The sequence below is a fragment of the Eubalaena glacialis genome, chromosome 19 (assembly GCF_028564815.1).
Source record: "Eubalaena glacialis isolate mEubGla1 chromosome 19, mEubGla1.1.hap2.+ XY, whole genome shotgun sequence".
NCBI classification, from domain to species: Eukaryota; Metazoa; Chordata; class Mammalia; order Artiodactyla; family Balaenidae; genus Eubalaena; species Eubalaena glacialis.
This window is the reverse complement of record NC_083734.1, coordinates 58153780-58168581: the sequence shown is the minus strand read 5'-3', so window position 1 is coordinate 58168581 and position 14802 is coordinate 58153780. Positions and strand designations below refer to the sequence as shown.

General features: G+C 58.6%; 1 protein-coding gene across 3 annotated transcripts in view; it reads right to left on the bottom strand.

Moving 5' to 3' along the window:
* Positions 1–14802, bottom strand: part of SDK2 (sidekick cell adhesion molecule 2) — a 260397-nt gene that overhangs the window by 7230 nt on the left and 238365 nt on the right. For 2 of the 3 annotated variants that reach the window (XM_061176964.1, XM_061176965.1), the window contains 6 exons: positions 14463–14624; positions 11688–11813; positions 7315–7479; positions 5913–6053; positions 5493–5631; positions 3022–3148 (listed from right to left, as the gene is read on the bottom strand). In XM_061176964.1, the coding sequence (XP_061032947.1) occupies positions 3022–3148; positions 5493–5631; positions 5913–6053; positions 7315–7479; positions 11688–11813; positions 14463–14624 (860 nt within the window). The remainder of the gene's footprint in view (positions 1–3021; positions 3149–5492; positions 5632–5912; positions 6054–7314; positions 7480–11687; positions 11814–14462; positions 14625–14802) is intronic. The other variant, XM_061176966.1, reaches the window with a different exon arrangement.

Here is a 14802-nt window from a genome sequence, read left to right as displayed (position 1 = left end):
TCTGACAGTAGCCTCCTGGATCCTATACAACCTGCCGTGACCCTAAAGCCAGCTGCCTGGTTTTCCAGAACAATTCTAGAACAAACAGACCCAGGTGATCCTGGTTGCCTTTTCTAGGGCCCCTGTGATGAACCTGGCACTGCACAGGCCCGACTCCATCTCACCTAACGCACTCCTGTAACCGCCCCTTGGACAGACGGTCCTACTGTGCTGTGTGGGTGAGGGCTTGAAGGATCTCCCCCGCCCCCACCCCAGGGTCAGTAAAGGGTGGGCTGGGATTCAAGTCCAGGGTCACACAGCAACCACAACTAAGCACTGCTGATTTTCGAATGACTGTCCCCCTTCAGAGCAGCCTCAGAAGCGGCTGGACAGTCACGCCAGTGACCCGTCGTCCAAAGCCGCTAGGGTGTCTTTCCTGGGGAAAATTTTAGTGCCTGTAGCACGTCCCTCTGAGTGTCTGTCTTTATCTTTTAAAGACAGGCTGGAGTTTATTTATTTTTTAGAAAATCCAGTTGCTTATCCTCAAGACTGTTTCATCAGCTAGTTCTGAAGGTCTTTCCAGAAGGGTCTACCATGAGGGCAACATCACCGGCTTCAGGACAGGGGTAGGACCGAGGGGCTGATCTGGGTTCTGACATCCTAAGGCCTGGGTGTAGCATCTGGCTCTACAATCTGGAAGCCTGGGTTTGCACTTCTGGACCTGAGCCGACTCACTTAAGATCTCCCAGCCTCAGTTTCCCCATCTGTACAAAAAAGATGACACCAAGGTCTGCCTTGGAGTGTCGGTGTGAAGATGCACCGTGGCGAGGCACTTGGGATGCTGAGTGTGGCCCCGCAGGCGGGGTGGGGGGTGGCTGCCTACTGTCATCAGCGTTACTTTGAAGGGCCTCTTTGAATGTCTGAGATCTGATGCTGGTTACTCCATGAATCTTTGTTTCTGTATCCCGCTAACCATATACGGTTTTGAGTCTGTTCAACCTGACTACCTTCCCCAGTGACCCTCTCATGCTTTCAACAGATACGCACAGGGAGCCCACATGCCAGTGCCGTGCAGGACTCTGGGGACAAAGCAGTGGTCAGAACTGTCACGAGTCCCTGCTCTTATGCAACTTAGCTTTCAGAGTACATAAACCCAACTCATCTCAACCCAGCCCCAAATCAAATCCAGAACCAACCCAAATGCTGCAGGTGGAACTCCAGGCCTGGGCTATGGTCCTCGGTTTGGGCATTCTGGAACCAGGAAGCCTCTTTTCTCTAGGGTATGTGCTCCCGGAAGGGGTGGTTGGTTCCATGTTGCTATGGAAACAGTGTTCAAGTGAAGGGCTTGTTCTGAACAAATGAGACCAGTAGCTAAATGGAGGATTCTGGGTACTCTGCCGACCTGGGGTAACTTCTGAAGCAGGGTGCTCTTGGGATGGGAATTCTTCTCCCAGCAACCTCTTCAAGGCTGGGGGGCCCTGGCATGGGCTCAGGGGCGAGCTCTGTATCCCATGTGAGGGTCCTCCAGACTCTTGCAGGGATGGCCACAGAAAGCTCTGGAGACATCGGGCAGTATCGTCTGCACTCAGGTGGCTTACTCTCCTGAAACGTCGGGGCTCAGCTGATGAGGGTGGGTAATAATGCCCTCTGCAGAAGGTCAAGGGGGGCTGAGCAGAGCAACCCTTCCACCAGGCACCACGCTGCTCTCTCCACAGACAGGAGTGGGGCTCAAGTAGCCCTTTGTTACCACCCCACGGGCACGGGGGATCCCTTTACCTTTTTGAATTTTACCTGGGGTACCTACAAGCCAAATGCTCATCACCATCTTTGGGGAGAAAGAAAGAAAATCATGCTTTAGGAAGCATAGCCTTGTAAGTCCCCAGTACGGATGTGGCTGTAAAGAGTTAAATACTCATAACAAGATGCCACAACCTGAATCATGTGAGTCCCTGTGTAACCCAGGCTAAGCTGGGGTCTCTGTCCCTGCCAGCTCTGAGCTGGGGTGTCAGCTCCAGTCTCCCTGGCTCTGCCAAGCCCAACAGTAACCCTGGCTGAACAAAACAGCAGTGAGCGAGAGGCCCCCGGTTCACGGGGCCGCGACTGGATCCCAGGCTTGCTGGCACATCCTGCCCGGCCAGCAGCCCCGCTCCCTGCTGGCACCTCTTCCTTCTCATCCTCTCCCAGGACCGGGCAGAAAGGTCCAGGGCGTGGGACACAGTAGCCTTTTGCTGCCCCTTCCTCGGCAACCGCCAGGCTTGGCCAAGGCCGAGAGGCCTGGGGTAAGAGGCTGTAACATCACTTCGTTGGAATGCACTCAATCCCCTCTCCCTAAAGTCTGGGGCAGGGTCCCCGCGTGGCCACCTAATGGCAGCCTCTCTAAAGCTCTGGATCTCCCAAAGGCACCATCCCCTTTTCAATATTAAGAGCTGGCATTTATGCAATGTAATCTCAGCAACTCCTCCCCACAACCCCATGAGCCCATTCTACAGATAAACTGAGGGTCCAAGACGTTACTTAGCACACCCATGACGCCCGTGGCTCCTAGGCAGCAGAGCCAGGATCCAGCTCAGGTCTGAACCTCCAAAGCTTAACGCTTTAACGGTCTACACTGCTTCCCATCCTTGGGGGTCCAGGGCACCCAGCCCCCCATTTCTGGAGCTCATTCTGACCCCGACTAGCTAAGTTCAGTGGTTCGCCGGGCTCTGGCAAAGCAGGGCTGCTGTGTCAACCTCGCTCTCCTTGTCTTCATGCTCCTTTGCAGCCCGGAGCTACTGAGGGACGGAGCATGTGGGGTGACCCTTGCAAATCCAGAGGGCCATGCTCTTGGGGGTTCCAGGGACCCCACTAGCCCAGGGTGCAGACTCTGAGCAGAGCTTGGGAGGTGGCAGTTGGCCTACATACACCTTCCGGATAGTTTCCTGGGGCCCCTTGGTTTTTCCGGCCCATAAAGGAAAGGAGGGAAGGAAGCGATAGGCAGGTTCACACTCTGGGGTGGGCTGCTTCACCTCCCTCTCCGGGGCCCCTGGCCCTCCTGCCCCTCACCTGCGAGTCAGAGATTTCCGAGGGTTTTTCGGTCAGGCTGCTGCTCTCGGCCGGGATGACGTCGTTGTACTTGGTGACGTCCTCGTCGGAGTAGTGGAGGCTGCCCGGGCTGGGCCGGGGAGGAGACCTAGAGAGTGGGGGCCGGGGGCAGAGCTGAGACCCGGCCTCGCTCACAGCAGCCTCTTCCAGCCCGGGAGGCACAGGGGAGCCTGGAGGCCCTCAGACACCTCCGTCTGTGTTCCTCCTTCCCGTGTCTGCTCGTCTGGCAGGCCTGGGCCTTGCAGAGGAGGGCCTTGGGCTGGAGGCCCTGCCTGGGGCTGGGGAAGGCTCCAGGTCTGGAAGGCCTAGGACAAGCCTCCCAAACCAGCTCAGGGAAATGGGGGGCTCGGGGAAGGAGAACCTTGACTCTAAGGCCCCAGGCACTGGGAGCGCTTGGCAGCGAATGTTACAAAGCAATTCTGGGCGCCACTGAGACCTCCTGGATCGGAATCTCAGGTGAGGTCTGGACACCTGCCCTGCAGACAAACTCCCCATGTGACTCTTAAACTCACAAAGTGAGCTTCAGAGAGTTAACACAGAGGATTAGGGAAAAAAGGAGACTCACGGCCTCCCTCCCTCCACATCTGCTCAGAGACCAGCGATAGGCTAAGTCACACCCTACCTTGAAAAATCAGCCCTAGAGAAAGTTGTGCTGTTTCCCAGGGGCTTGGCTCTGAGTCATCTGAACAAACAGCCAGGACAGGGCACCTCGGGCACTCTGCCTGTCGTGGGGTGCATGAGAGGGTGGGGGACAGGATGGGGGCAGGGGAGGCCGGCTGGCAGGCTCCCAGGGGCTCTGGGCAGGTGGCTGGGGTCCCCCATGACTCTGCCCTATTTGTGTCTTCTCAGGATGGGGTGCAAGGGAGCCCTGCCCAGGGCCTGATGCCCCCATGATCTGCCTACCCTGCTCCAGGAAGCGTTTATGGCACCGAGGCCCTGAACCCCAGCTGTCCCGCTTGGGCTGGAGGTGGTTTGCTGCCGAAATGCCACTCCGAGAACAATCGGGTGGCCTGGGACTGTGTCACAAGCAACCCCCCCTGCTACCTCCAACCTCTTGTACTATATCTGCATGGATTTTATCCCAATCAACAAAGCTGCATCTTTAAACTACTTAAGAGTAAGATGGCAGCACGAGGAGCAGCTTCACGCAGACAGGACAGGCACAAGAGGACACTGGCAGGAGGGAGAAAACGGGGTGCCAGGCTGATGCAGTCTTGGCGACATGCAGGGTGAGTGGGCGCTGATGTGTCACTGTGATTGGGTCAGGCCCCCGGAGCCTGGGGCTGGTTTGGGGGGCACGGACTTCTGTGTATACACAGCGGGGTAGGGGCCGCAGTGTGTGGACACCGGGGGCGTGAGAGGCAGGCGAGGCCAGGCTGTGGGTGAAACGTCCTCTTGTTCCACGTGGCAGGGCCCCAGAGCCAGCCTGGCTGGCCACTGCGGCCTCAAACGGCTCTTTCTTTGGAAAGCTGGCTTTGGCAGGGGATGAGAGCGGGGCTGGCCGGCCTGCACACCCCTCCCGCTGTCCTCCTGCTGGACACACACGTTGCCTCTTCCTTCCAGGACCAGACAGAGGGAAGCTTTGTGAGCTGTGCCTGGGAGAAGCAAATCCCTCCACTCCCGCGGGCACCTCCAAGGAGCCGGGAATGTTAACAGGGCCGAGGCTGGAGAGAGGCGCCCCCGGGCCACAGCCCCAATCCCTCCCGTGCTCCCGGGAGCCTGACACTGCCAGGTCAATCAGGTGAGGCTCACGCGAGCCAAAGCAGCTGCCCCTGCCCTTGGATACAGGCAGCCTGGCCCGCCACAGCGAGTGGGGCTAGGAGGGGCCTGGGGCTGGAGAGGCGTCAGGAGGAGACAGGAACTGGACAGCCTAGACCTTCCCTGGTTGGCTGCTCTCAAGATGCTGCCCTTTGAGGATGCTGCGGAGCTTGTGGACTTGGGGGGGCGGGTGGGAGAAAACTGTCTACAACTACAGCAGGTACGAGTAGGTACCCGGGGGAGAGGGCGTCCACACTCTGATGGCCCTCTCTTTCCGGAAGGAGGACAAGTTAAGCAGTCATGGAGGGACTCCTGCCTGGCCCACCTTCGCTGGGCGCATCTCGCCTTTAGGGCCAGTAACTATCACGGCTTCAGGCCTGTACTAGGAGCAGCTGGCCCCCAACAGCAGTCGGTGGTTTGCAGAATTGTGCAAGTGATTTGTATTCTGCTGTGTTTGGCACAAACCCTGTGTACCCACCTCCTCGTGACCTTCTCCCCAGCCCCTGTGGAGCTGCCTGGGCCCGGCTCTGTCTTCCTCGTGACCATTCCCAGTGGATGCCGCTCCAGGACAGGGCCCTGCCTGCTCTGTGGCCCTCCCAGGAGTCCCCCAGTCCCTCGGCACAGCTGGCCCCCAAACCTCCATCCCCCGGTCCCCCACGCAGAGAGCCCATTACCTGGTATACAGGCCGTTCTTTCGGCAGAAGGAGTTCTTGACTGAGAGCCGCCGGTTGTTGAGTTCTAGGGCAGGAAAACTGCTTTCATCCAAGCTCATCATCTCCCCATGGCCCAGGGCACCAGACTTGGCACTGTTTCCTGGGAAGGGAGAGGGTGGGGATTGACATCCATCACTCACTCCATCCCTTAAGACCAGGTGACCTCCCTGCCTCCCCCATGGCTGGGCTGCCTCCCTTCTCTTGTTAGGGTCGAAACCAAAATAGGAGATGGAGATTGCGGGTAGGAACCCTAGGCTGCCACCCCCCCCACCCCAAATCAGAGCAAGTGCATTTCCAGGAGAGGGAAGACCCCGCCCTTGTCAAGAGGGAGGGAGCCACGTGAAAGCCCCGTCCAGCCAGCAGGGCTCGGGGCCAGCTCACCCGAGTCTGTCTTCTTGGCATACTTCTTGCTCTGGCCTCGGATGACGAGCACAAAGACCAGCAGCAGGATGAAGATGAGGCCGACGAGCGCGATGACCACCAGGAACCACCACTCCTCGTAGAAGGGGTTGGCTTTCTGGGCTGCAGCGTGGAGCGGGTGTCAGGTCCAGGACCGCTCAGCTCCGTCCTGGCTCCCAACCTCCTGCTCCAGCTGGGACCCTACCACCTGCTCTCACACGTTACGGGTAGTCGGGTCTGTGCCCTCTAAGGTTGGTAGGGATGGTTTCATCTCAAGGGCCAGCTCTGACCGATCAGTAAAGTGCTGCCTGGAGGGCTGTTTTGAGAAAAGTTCTGAGGTCGGTTCTAGACTCCCTAGGAAAGAGTGCTGGGATTGATTAGTGATGTCTGCTAAAGACACAGGAGGGAGGACTGGCAGCGTGTTTGCCATCTTTCCTTTCTTATTTTTCCTTGCCACCCGTGGCCCAGGGGCTACCTTGACAGACAGACACCAATGTGGTTGGAAAGGCGATTGCCTGGCCTGTGACGGGCCTGGGAGAGTTTCTCCCAAGGTTCAGTTGTGACAGAAATCTTTTTCTGGTAGCAGAAGGCAGGGGGAGCTGGGAGGGTGGACATGAGTGGGTCTTCAGAAAGCCCCCTCCAGGGAGACTCCCCTTCTTCCAAAGCCCCCAGTACTGTGCTCCCTGCACCCGGCCGGTACTAATCCATGCTGCTGCCTGACGGGGGCTGGCTCTTCTGTTTCAGTCTTGAAGTGTTTACTTCCCATGATTTGTTTCTATCAGGGCAAGGGTGAAACTTGCCTGGTGAGTAGACATTTTGAGTTATATTCGTGCCTTGAGGGAAGAGGCCTTGGTATTAAAAGTGGTTAGTGGTTAGATTTGGGGTCATGGGTTTCGATACTGGCATCCTCTGTGAGCTTGGAGACAATGGGAAGAGAAAGGCAAGGAGGAAGGGGAGGGATGGAGTCCTGCCCCATCGGGGAGCTGCTTGCTCAGGCCTGTGTTTCACAGGCTGCTGGCTCTGTTTTGGGGGGAGGTTTCCACGGAAACATGAAGAGTATGGCCTGGTGCCCTTGAATCTCCTGGGTGATAAGCTCTGGGAGACTCTCATCTTGGTCCCGCTGATTCATCCTCAAGCCCACTGGGCCCCCTGCCCAGGGCTTCTGGAGTCCTTGAAAAGGAACCCAAAAGACCCCTGGCCCCCAGCTCCTTCCAGAGTCGAAGGCTGACTCAGGCCCTGGCCCAGGGCTTTCTGCTTCAGAGAATTGAAGCGGTCCCCACCCCAGTCTTCTGGGGCTGCTACCTCTCCTCCTTCATCCCTGCCCCAGACTCCACCACAAGGCTCTTCAGTGGGGCGCCCTCATCCCTCACCCGCAGGCCAGTACCTGGCACAGACTGGGAGGGGCTGCTGGGGGTGCCAAAGCCGTAGTCGTTGACAGCGATGACCCGGAAGTCATAGCTCACGCCTGGCTTGAGGATGTCCATGCTGAACGTGTAGGACGTCACCTCCTTGGGGATGTCTTTGATGAGGATGTCCCAGAGCCCCTCGTCTGCAGGGGCACAGAGACGGAGGTGCCCGTGAGGAGGGGCCCTGCCCGACCCTAACTGGTGCTCCCTGATGCTGGGGCCTTTTGGTTCTGCCCCTTCGACACTGAATCTCCCGTGCATGGCACCTAGTAGGTCCTTAGGAGACATTTAAACAAAAGTATCTGACCTTTTTATTCTTTCTTTCCCCCCCCTCTCTCTCTCTCTCTATCTGTCTAGGCTGCACCGCACAGCTTGTGGGATCTTAGTTCCCTGACCAGGGATTGAATCCAGGCCCTGGCAGTGAGAGCGCCGAGTCCTAACCACTGGACCGCCAGGGGACTCCCTCTTTTTAATTAAAATGTCTGTAAAACATTAAAAAATGTATAATAGGCAGAAACTCCTTTAACACCCAACCCAGTATCACCATCCAGAGAAGAAGCCTCACCACTGCAGCACTTTGTGCTGAAGAAGAAATCTACAGATCCGTTTCCCTGTCAGTAAAACATGCTGGTCTGGGCTTCCCTGGTGGCGCAGTGGTTGAGAGTCTGCCTGCCAATGCAGGGGACACGGGTTCGAGCCCTGGTCTGGGAAGATCCCACATGCCGCGGAGCAACTGGGCCCGTGAGCCACAACTACTGAGCCTGCGTGTCTGGAGCCTGTGCTCCGCAACAAGAGAGGCCGTGATAGTGAGAGGCCCGCGCACCGCGATGAAGAGTGGCCCCCGCTCGCCGCAACTAGAGAAAGCCCTCGCACAGAAACGAAAACCCGACACAGCTAAAAATAATAAATAAATAAATAATTAATTAATTAAAAAAACAAAAAACAAAAAAACCCTCCCAAAAAAACCATGTTGGTCAGCATGCTTTTAAGAGGCTGCCTAATATGTTATCATAGGGCTAGACCTTCCTTTACTTAACCAGGCCCCTATTTTTCTGATCCCCCTTCCTATTCAAAACACCCACAGTAGTGGCAGCAGACAAAAAGAATAGGACTTTTTAACAATCGCTGTAGGAGGGACGGGGGTTGCCTGTGAGGTTCTGGTCAAGTTGCCTGGATGTGATGGGGCTCCGTTCGGGAGCAGAGATCTGAGGAGAGTGAGGGACCAGTGAGGGCTGGAGGGGACTCCGTCCGCTCTCCCCCTATACCCCCATCCTTTGAGCTCCTGACTTAACCTTCAGGCCTGTCCCCCTTTGTCTGTGGCTCTCTGGGCCTTGTCCTCTTGGGACATAATTCACTTCCACCTGCTTCAAAAGGCATGAGCGTGCTGCCCATGCAAGAGAAGAGGCCAGCAGCATCCTCCAGGGCCCAGTGGCATCCTCCACAGATGCTCTGTGTGGGGCCCATGGGGCTGGCTGGGCCTGGGAAAGAGGCTGAGTCCCCCTCCTGCTTGCATGAGTGAAGGGCTGATTCAGCAACCAAAGTGTCAAGCCGCTTGGGCCCTGGACGGGACCCGTTTTCACATGGACCAGGGGTCCAGAGGTCTCAGAAGGGCCTTGGTGGGCTGAGCGCCCAGGTCTTCCATCCTGAGCAGCCGGCTGGTCATCCAGGCTGCCGCTGCCCTGGACCAGCTCCCACGGCACGTCCTCCACTCCTCCAGCTTCACTGTCCTTCCTTGCCTGCTTCTCAACTCCTTGGCGTAAGAGCTGTCTTTATGGCCCACAGGCTGCTCCCAGCTCAGCTATTCTCCGGGGTGGATGGATTTTGTTTGTTTCCTTCCCCACACTGTTTTTTACAGATCCACCCAAGTCAGGAACCCCGGTGGAGTGGCCGTAACTCCATCACCATTTCTGAATGTTGGACCACCAGTGCGGTGGCGCCTGTGGAGGCCACCTTCCTGCCGTCCCGTCTGGGTCCCTCTGCTTGAAAGGCAGCCGTGGTGGCCCGTCTGCGTTCTGCTCTCCTTAGAAGGCTCCAGGGTCCTGAGCCTTGGCCTCATTTTCCCTCTTAATGATTTGTTTTTGGGTGCCTGCCTCATACACATCACATCTTTTTGTTGACTGTCTCTTTTCCTCCTGCTAGGCTGTGAAATTCCTCCAGGGCAGGGATCGTGCCTAATCTGTCTTTGTAGCCCAGCACCCAGCACAGGCATACTTGAAGTGTTTTTGAATCAGTGAGTGCAAACCTTTCTTCCCTGGCCTTTCCATAGCATCATGAAACATAGGCCCCAATTTCAGTACTGCAGGCCCCGAAATACAAGTATTGGGGTGCAAATCCATTTTCCTCCTGTGACTTTGAAGTCTCTCATTCACCCTTGATGTCAGGCACAGTGATGATAACAATGATGATGATCAAACAGTGACACTCACTCCTTATCAGGCATCCTGGTTCCAAGGGCTTTACTGGCAGCAACGGTGAGAAGGAGGAACACTTGTACCCATGTTACAGATGAGGAAACCAAGGCTTGGAGACAGCTGAGCTCATCCTCCCAAGGTCACAGTGGCAGTGCTGGTGCTTCAGCTTTGAGATGTCTGATTCGTCCCAGCACTGAACTCCCTCCCTGTGCCCAGGATGGTGCTGACCATCATCAGCATTTCCAGGTGGGCTCGGCCAGGACCCTGCTGCCTCCCAGAAGCTGGGGGCTCTGGCTTGCTGTCTGACCCTCCTTGTTCCTCCCCACACAGGAGCAAGGGTGGAGCCGGGGCGACGGGGCCAGGCCAGAAGCTGCGGGAACATCATGCTGTGTCTCTGGCCTACAGCCCTGGGAGTTGGCCCGAAAGAATCCCTCCCTGGTCTGCAGTGTCTGGCTTCTCACGTTTAGTTGGTTCTGCCCAGGAGGAAGCATAGGCGATGCAGGCAGAGCCAAGGACGTGAGCGATTCCACCCTGAGGAGGACGTACAGCCAGGGGGAGAAGCACGGCATTCCTCTCGTGCTCCATCCTCTCCTCACCACCGTCCATCCCCGTCACCGGCTCTCGGGTACCACTCCGAATCCCCGCCCTTCAGGGGGTCCTGGCTTGATCCTTCCTCTGACACTCAGTCCTTGACCCCAACTGTGTGGGCCGAGTCGTGGCCCCCAAACCTGATACACCAGGTCCCCTGCCGGGCCTCCCAGGGAACGCTGGAAAATCCACAGGGCTGAAGTCCAGGGCCAACATTCCATAGCCTGGCGCCCCGGCAGGCCAACTTGGATGGAAAAAACAGGCACAGGCCCTGGTTGAGAGAAGCACGCGGAGGTCTCCCAGCCAAGTCAGCAGCTGGCCCTGGAGGGCCAGGGAGGGACCATCTGGAGAGGGGAGGGAGCCAAGGCTGCGTGTATCTTCCGGCTACACGTTGGATCTGAGCTGCTGGATGTAATAGCTATTTGTGACTGCAGTTATTAGCCCAAGATTAAGGCAATGACAGGGTGGTAGCGGCTTCCCGGAACCGCTGGAATGAACTATTTGCTATTGAGATGTTTAGCGCTCAGCTACCCCGCGGTATTAACCATGTCGCCGGGATGTGTCAGCACCCCATTAGAAGTATTAGCTACTGAGATGCCGGCTTCCCATTCCGATTAGTATTTGCTATTCGTGCTGCAGCAACACAGTCTTTTTGTTTGTTTCTCAATCTCAATTACCTAATCACAGATCCATGGAATACCGAGAACAAGCCTCCAGCCTGCGCTGACTCTGGCACCTCTGATTAACTCAGAAACCTAGCAACGGAGGGAGCTGGCCGAGGCCGGGAGCTCCTGGGGGTAAGGGGAGCCAGAGGAGCAGGAACGGGTGTCACCGCGACCGTGAAACAGGAGCTCGGAGGACAGCCCCCTGCAGCGACTTATCAACCGCACATCTCCTGATGGCTTTGGAAGTCCTTGTGATTCGATTTCAGGCTTGAGAGGAGAGACTGGGACATGACAGGAACTGCAGTGACAGCCACGATAGCGGGGATGGGCCTCAAAGAGGCAGCTGGGTCTCCGGGGGACAGCCAGCCTCCTTGTGGAGCTCTCGTCAGCGGGGTCGTGTGCAGGACGTGGGTGCTTAGCCGATGGGAGCCCACATCTTTCTTCTCTGGCTTCTTGGATGACCCCTACGTGAGTCGGTCCTCACCTGGTGACAAGCGCTGTTCTCCGGGGCCTCCTGGGTTTTCCTTAACTAAGGGTGCAAGTCCCCGTTTCCCACTCGTCACAGGGCCACCTCTATCTAGCTTCACCTGGGGGAGCACAAGCGCCTTCTCACGCGACGACATCAGTGCCCCAAGTGGAGGGACTCTGTTCCCGAGGGCGAGCCGGCTCAGGCCGGGCGGGACATACCTGAAGGTCTGGCCTCTATGACGTAGCGGGTGATGGGGCCTTTGCCGGGGTCTCCGCTGGACCAGTGGATGGCAATGGCCGAGCTGTACCGCACGATGATGGGCACTCCGGGCGGTCCGGGGGCACCTGTGAACAGCACGCAGTGGGCGAGAGGATGCATGGGAGCCAGAACAGGCGCCCAGCCTGTCTTCCTGAGCTCCAGCAGGAGGTGCTGGACGCCAAAACCAACCTCGGCCAGCGGCTCCAGAAACCTGCACGTGCCGAGGCCCGAGGAGTGCATCTTGGCCAGGCCTGCTGGATCTGACTTATTCTCTGCCAGGTCACCCACAGCCCCTGCACTCCAGGAGAGGTATCTGTGATGATGCCAGAAAGGTTCCCAGCTGCGTTTGCTGTAAGGTTAGGCCAGAGAGGAGGCCAGGGCTGCAGGAGGATCTGGAGCCTTTGCGTCCAACAGGAAGAAGAACCTGGCCCTGCTGCTGGCTCTCCTGGGGTGACAGGTGCATCAGGGCAGCCGCCTGTTAAGTCGGTCATCACGCGGGGTACTGGCCCCAGGGGCCAGAGCAGGAGACAGAAGTTCGCCTCCGTGGTGAGAGGAGTGAGCCTGTGCTATCTGCTAAGGGTCCTGTACCCCTTCTTCCCTGGGGTGCCCTGAAGCACCGGCTCCCACTGCCCCCAGGGCCCCTGTCTGCTGTTCCCCACGACACCTGGAGGCCTGTACCCCCAGGGCCTGGCACACAGTAGGTGCTTCCTAGGTGCTTATGGGACGAGGGAGTGAGCCAGGGAGTGAGGGGGTGGGTGACTGGCTGGCCCGGTGGCCCCTGTGGACGCCTGCGGGGAAAGGAGCTGAGAGCCCAGCTTCAGACTGAAGATCCTCCGGGCCTGTAAAGGCTTGCAGCCGGACAGCAGGCCAGAGACTCACTACCAGAGCGTGGCGGCCCATTGCCCAGCCCGCGTCCAGCATCGCCCGTGACCTCAGAGGGCCTCACTGCCTTCCTTCCTGTTCCCCTTCCTCCCCTAACGAGCATCCTGGCCACAGCACAGGGCAAAGGCGGCTGAGGGATGGGGGGCGGGGGACACAGCCCGAGGGAGATGTGAGGGGTGGGGCAGGGGCCCTTGGGACCCCGAGTTCTCATGCCGCGCAGGACAGCACTCGGGGCTGAGAGGGTCTGTCATCTCCTCCTGGACTAGAAGCTTCCAGCATTTCCAGCATTGCCCAGCCTGGAGGGAAAGGGACGCCCAGCTGCACATCCGCCCTTGCTGACCCCTCCTCCGCCGGGTGGGCGCAGCTCAGTGCTTTCTCAGAGCCCCCTCCGCCCAGCTCTGTACCACCCCCCTCTGGATCCCCCCGCGCCCGCCCTGGGTCACTTCAAGCCTCCGGTTAGAACCCCCTGCCCTCCAGGCTGCCCTCTCCTGTCCCCATGCCACTGCTCTGTCCTTCTTGTCTCTGCCAGCTCGCTTCCTGCTTTTGTCTCCCAAGGAAGCCAAGCTGGCTCAGGTGAGAGGTGCTGGGGGGAGGGGGGGAGGCTGGGGGCAGGTGGAGGGCAGAGGCGGGGCAGGGGGCAGCTCCCTGGCAATCTTCCCCCTGCAGCCCTGCAGGCTTTGTTCCAACAGAGCCCAGGAGCCAGAGAGCTTTTCTGCAGAACAAGAGGCAGGGAAGAGAAAGTGCCCAGGAAGAGAAAGTGAAGGGGGGCCGCCTTGAACTAGCCGCTGGGCAAACCCGCCAGGCAGGTGAGGCAGCCTCTGCAGGCCCAGCTCTCCCGGCAGCGGCCCCTCCCAGCCCGGGGCTGAGCTGGGGCCCCGTCCACTCCCGGCTGATGGGCCGGGAAGACGGGGAGGAGGGATTTCAGGGGGAGTCTGGGGTGGGCTGTGTACTTTCTCCGAGGGGGAAGTTGAGTGGCTGGGAGGTGGCTTCTATGTTTGGGAGGGGACACGCTGCATGGGTGACAGAGACTCTGGGGAGGTAAGCCTCAACCTCAAGTTGCCCTGAAGAATTCCCCCAGCCTGACAATGACCCCAAGAGACATCGCAAAACCCAAACCAAGCTGCTCTTTCCTCCCTGGTCCCCGGTGCTCCCCTCCCTCCCCTCCCCTCCCCGCAGGCCCAGTGAACAGGGCCTAGCCTGTAACTGCCTGGCTCCTTTCTTGCCCTGCCCCCAACCCTGACCCTCTGTCACCTCTGTCCAGGAAGGATGCAGCCAGCAGGTGCCCCCTGGCCCTGGCCAGTGTCATCTTCCCAAGCCTGAAGACCCCCAGAGCATGGGTTCTCACAGTGGGTAGCAAAGAGCTACCTCAGCTCTCGTTCAAATGCACATTCCCAGGGTGGCTGCACAGAGATGTTGAACTTCCTGGGACCCAGAGCTCTGTACTTATCACAGGAACCCCGGGGGATCTGACATCAGTGGCACCTTGAGAAACACTCCGCAGCCCGGCCGGCCTTCCCTCACACCTGGACACCCACCCCTTCCCATCCTGCTCTGCCGCAGCTTCGGAATTCTGCAGACGCCGGTCTGTATTCCCATGCGTCCATCTGAACGCCGCACCCCCATGAAGTCTTCTGGGATCTCCCCCTTTAAATGCCCCCCTTCTCCTCCCCCCTTCCTCCCCCCAGGCCCACCCCGTACAACCCCAGGGACCCACGTGCTCCACCAGAGACCCCGTCTTGCTCAACTCTGCACCCCCAGGCTCCAGCACGGCTCTGGGCACCCCCTTCCGACTTGGGGGGCTGAACACCGTGTATGGAGACAGCAGCCCCCGTGTCCGCCCAAGGCTCCCCTACCTTCTCCGGGGCCCGTGGTGACGTTGGCTTCGATCTCGGGCCCGTAGGTGAAGGTCTTGGCTCTGATACGGAACCTGTAGGTCATCCCCTCCGCCAGGTCCTTCACCTTCAGCCACAGAGGGCTGCTGCCCTTCACGTCCACTGTCACGATCTTACTGACTCCTGGGGGAGGGGGGGACACACAGCATGTAGGGCCGGGGGAGGCCATGGTGGAGGAGCGGCAGGCGCTGGCCAGGGGCTGCACCCCCTTGGAGTCAGGCTGGGACAAGCACCCTTGGCCACACAGAGTGTTTTCCAGACTGCTCTCAGAACACAGCCCTGCAGGCTGTTCTCAAGAATA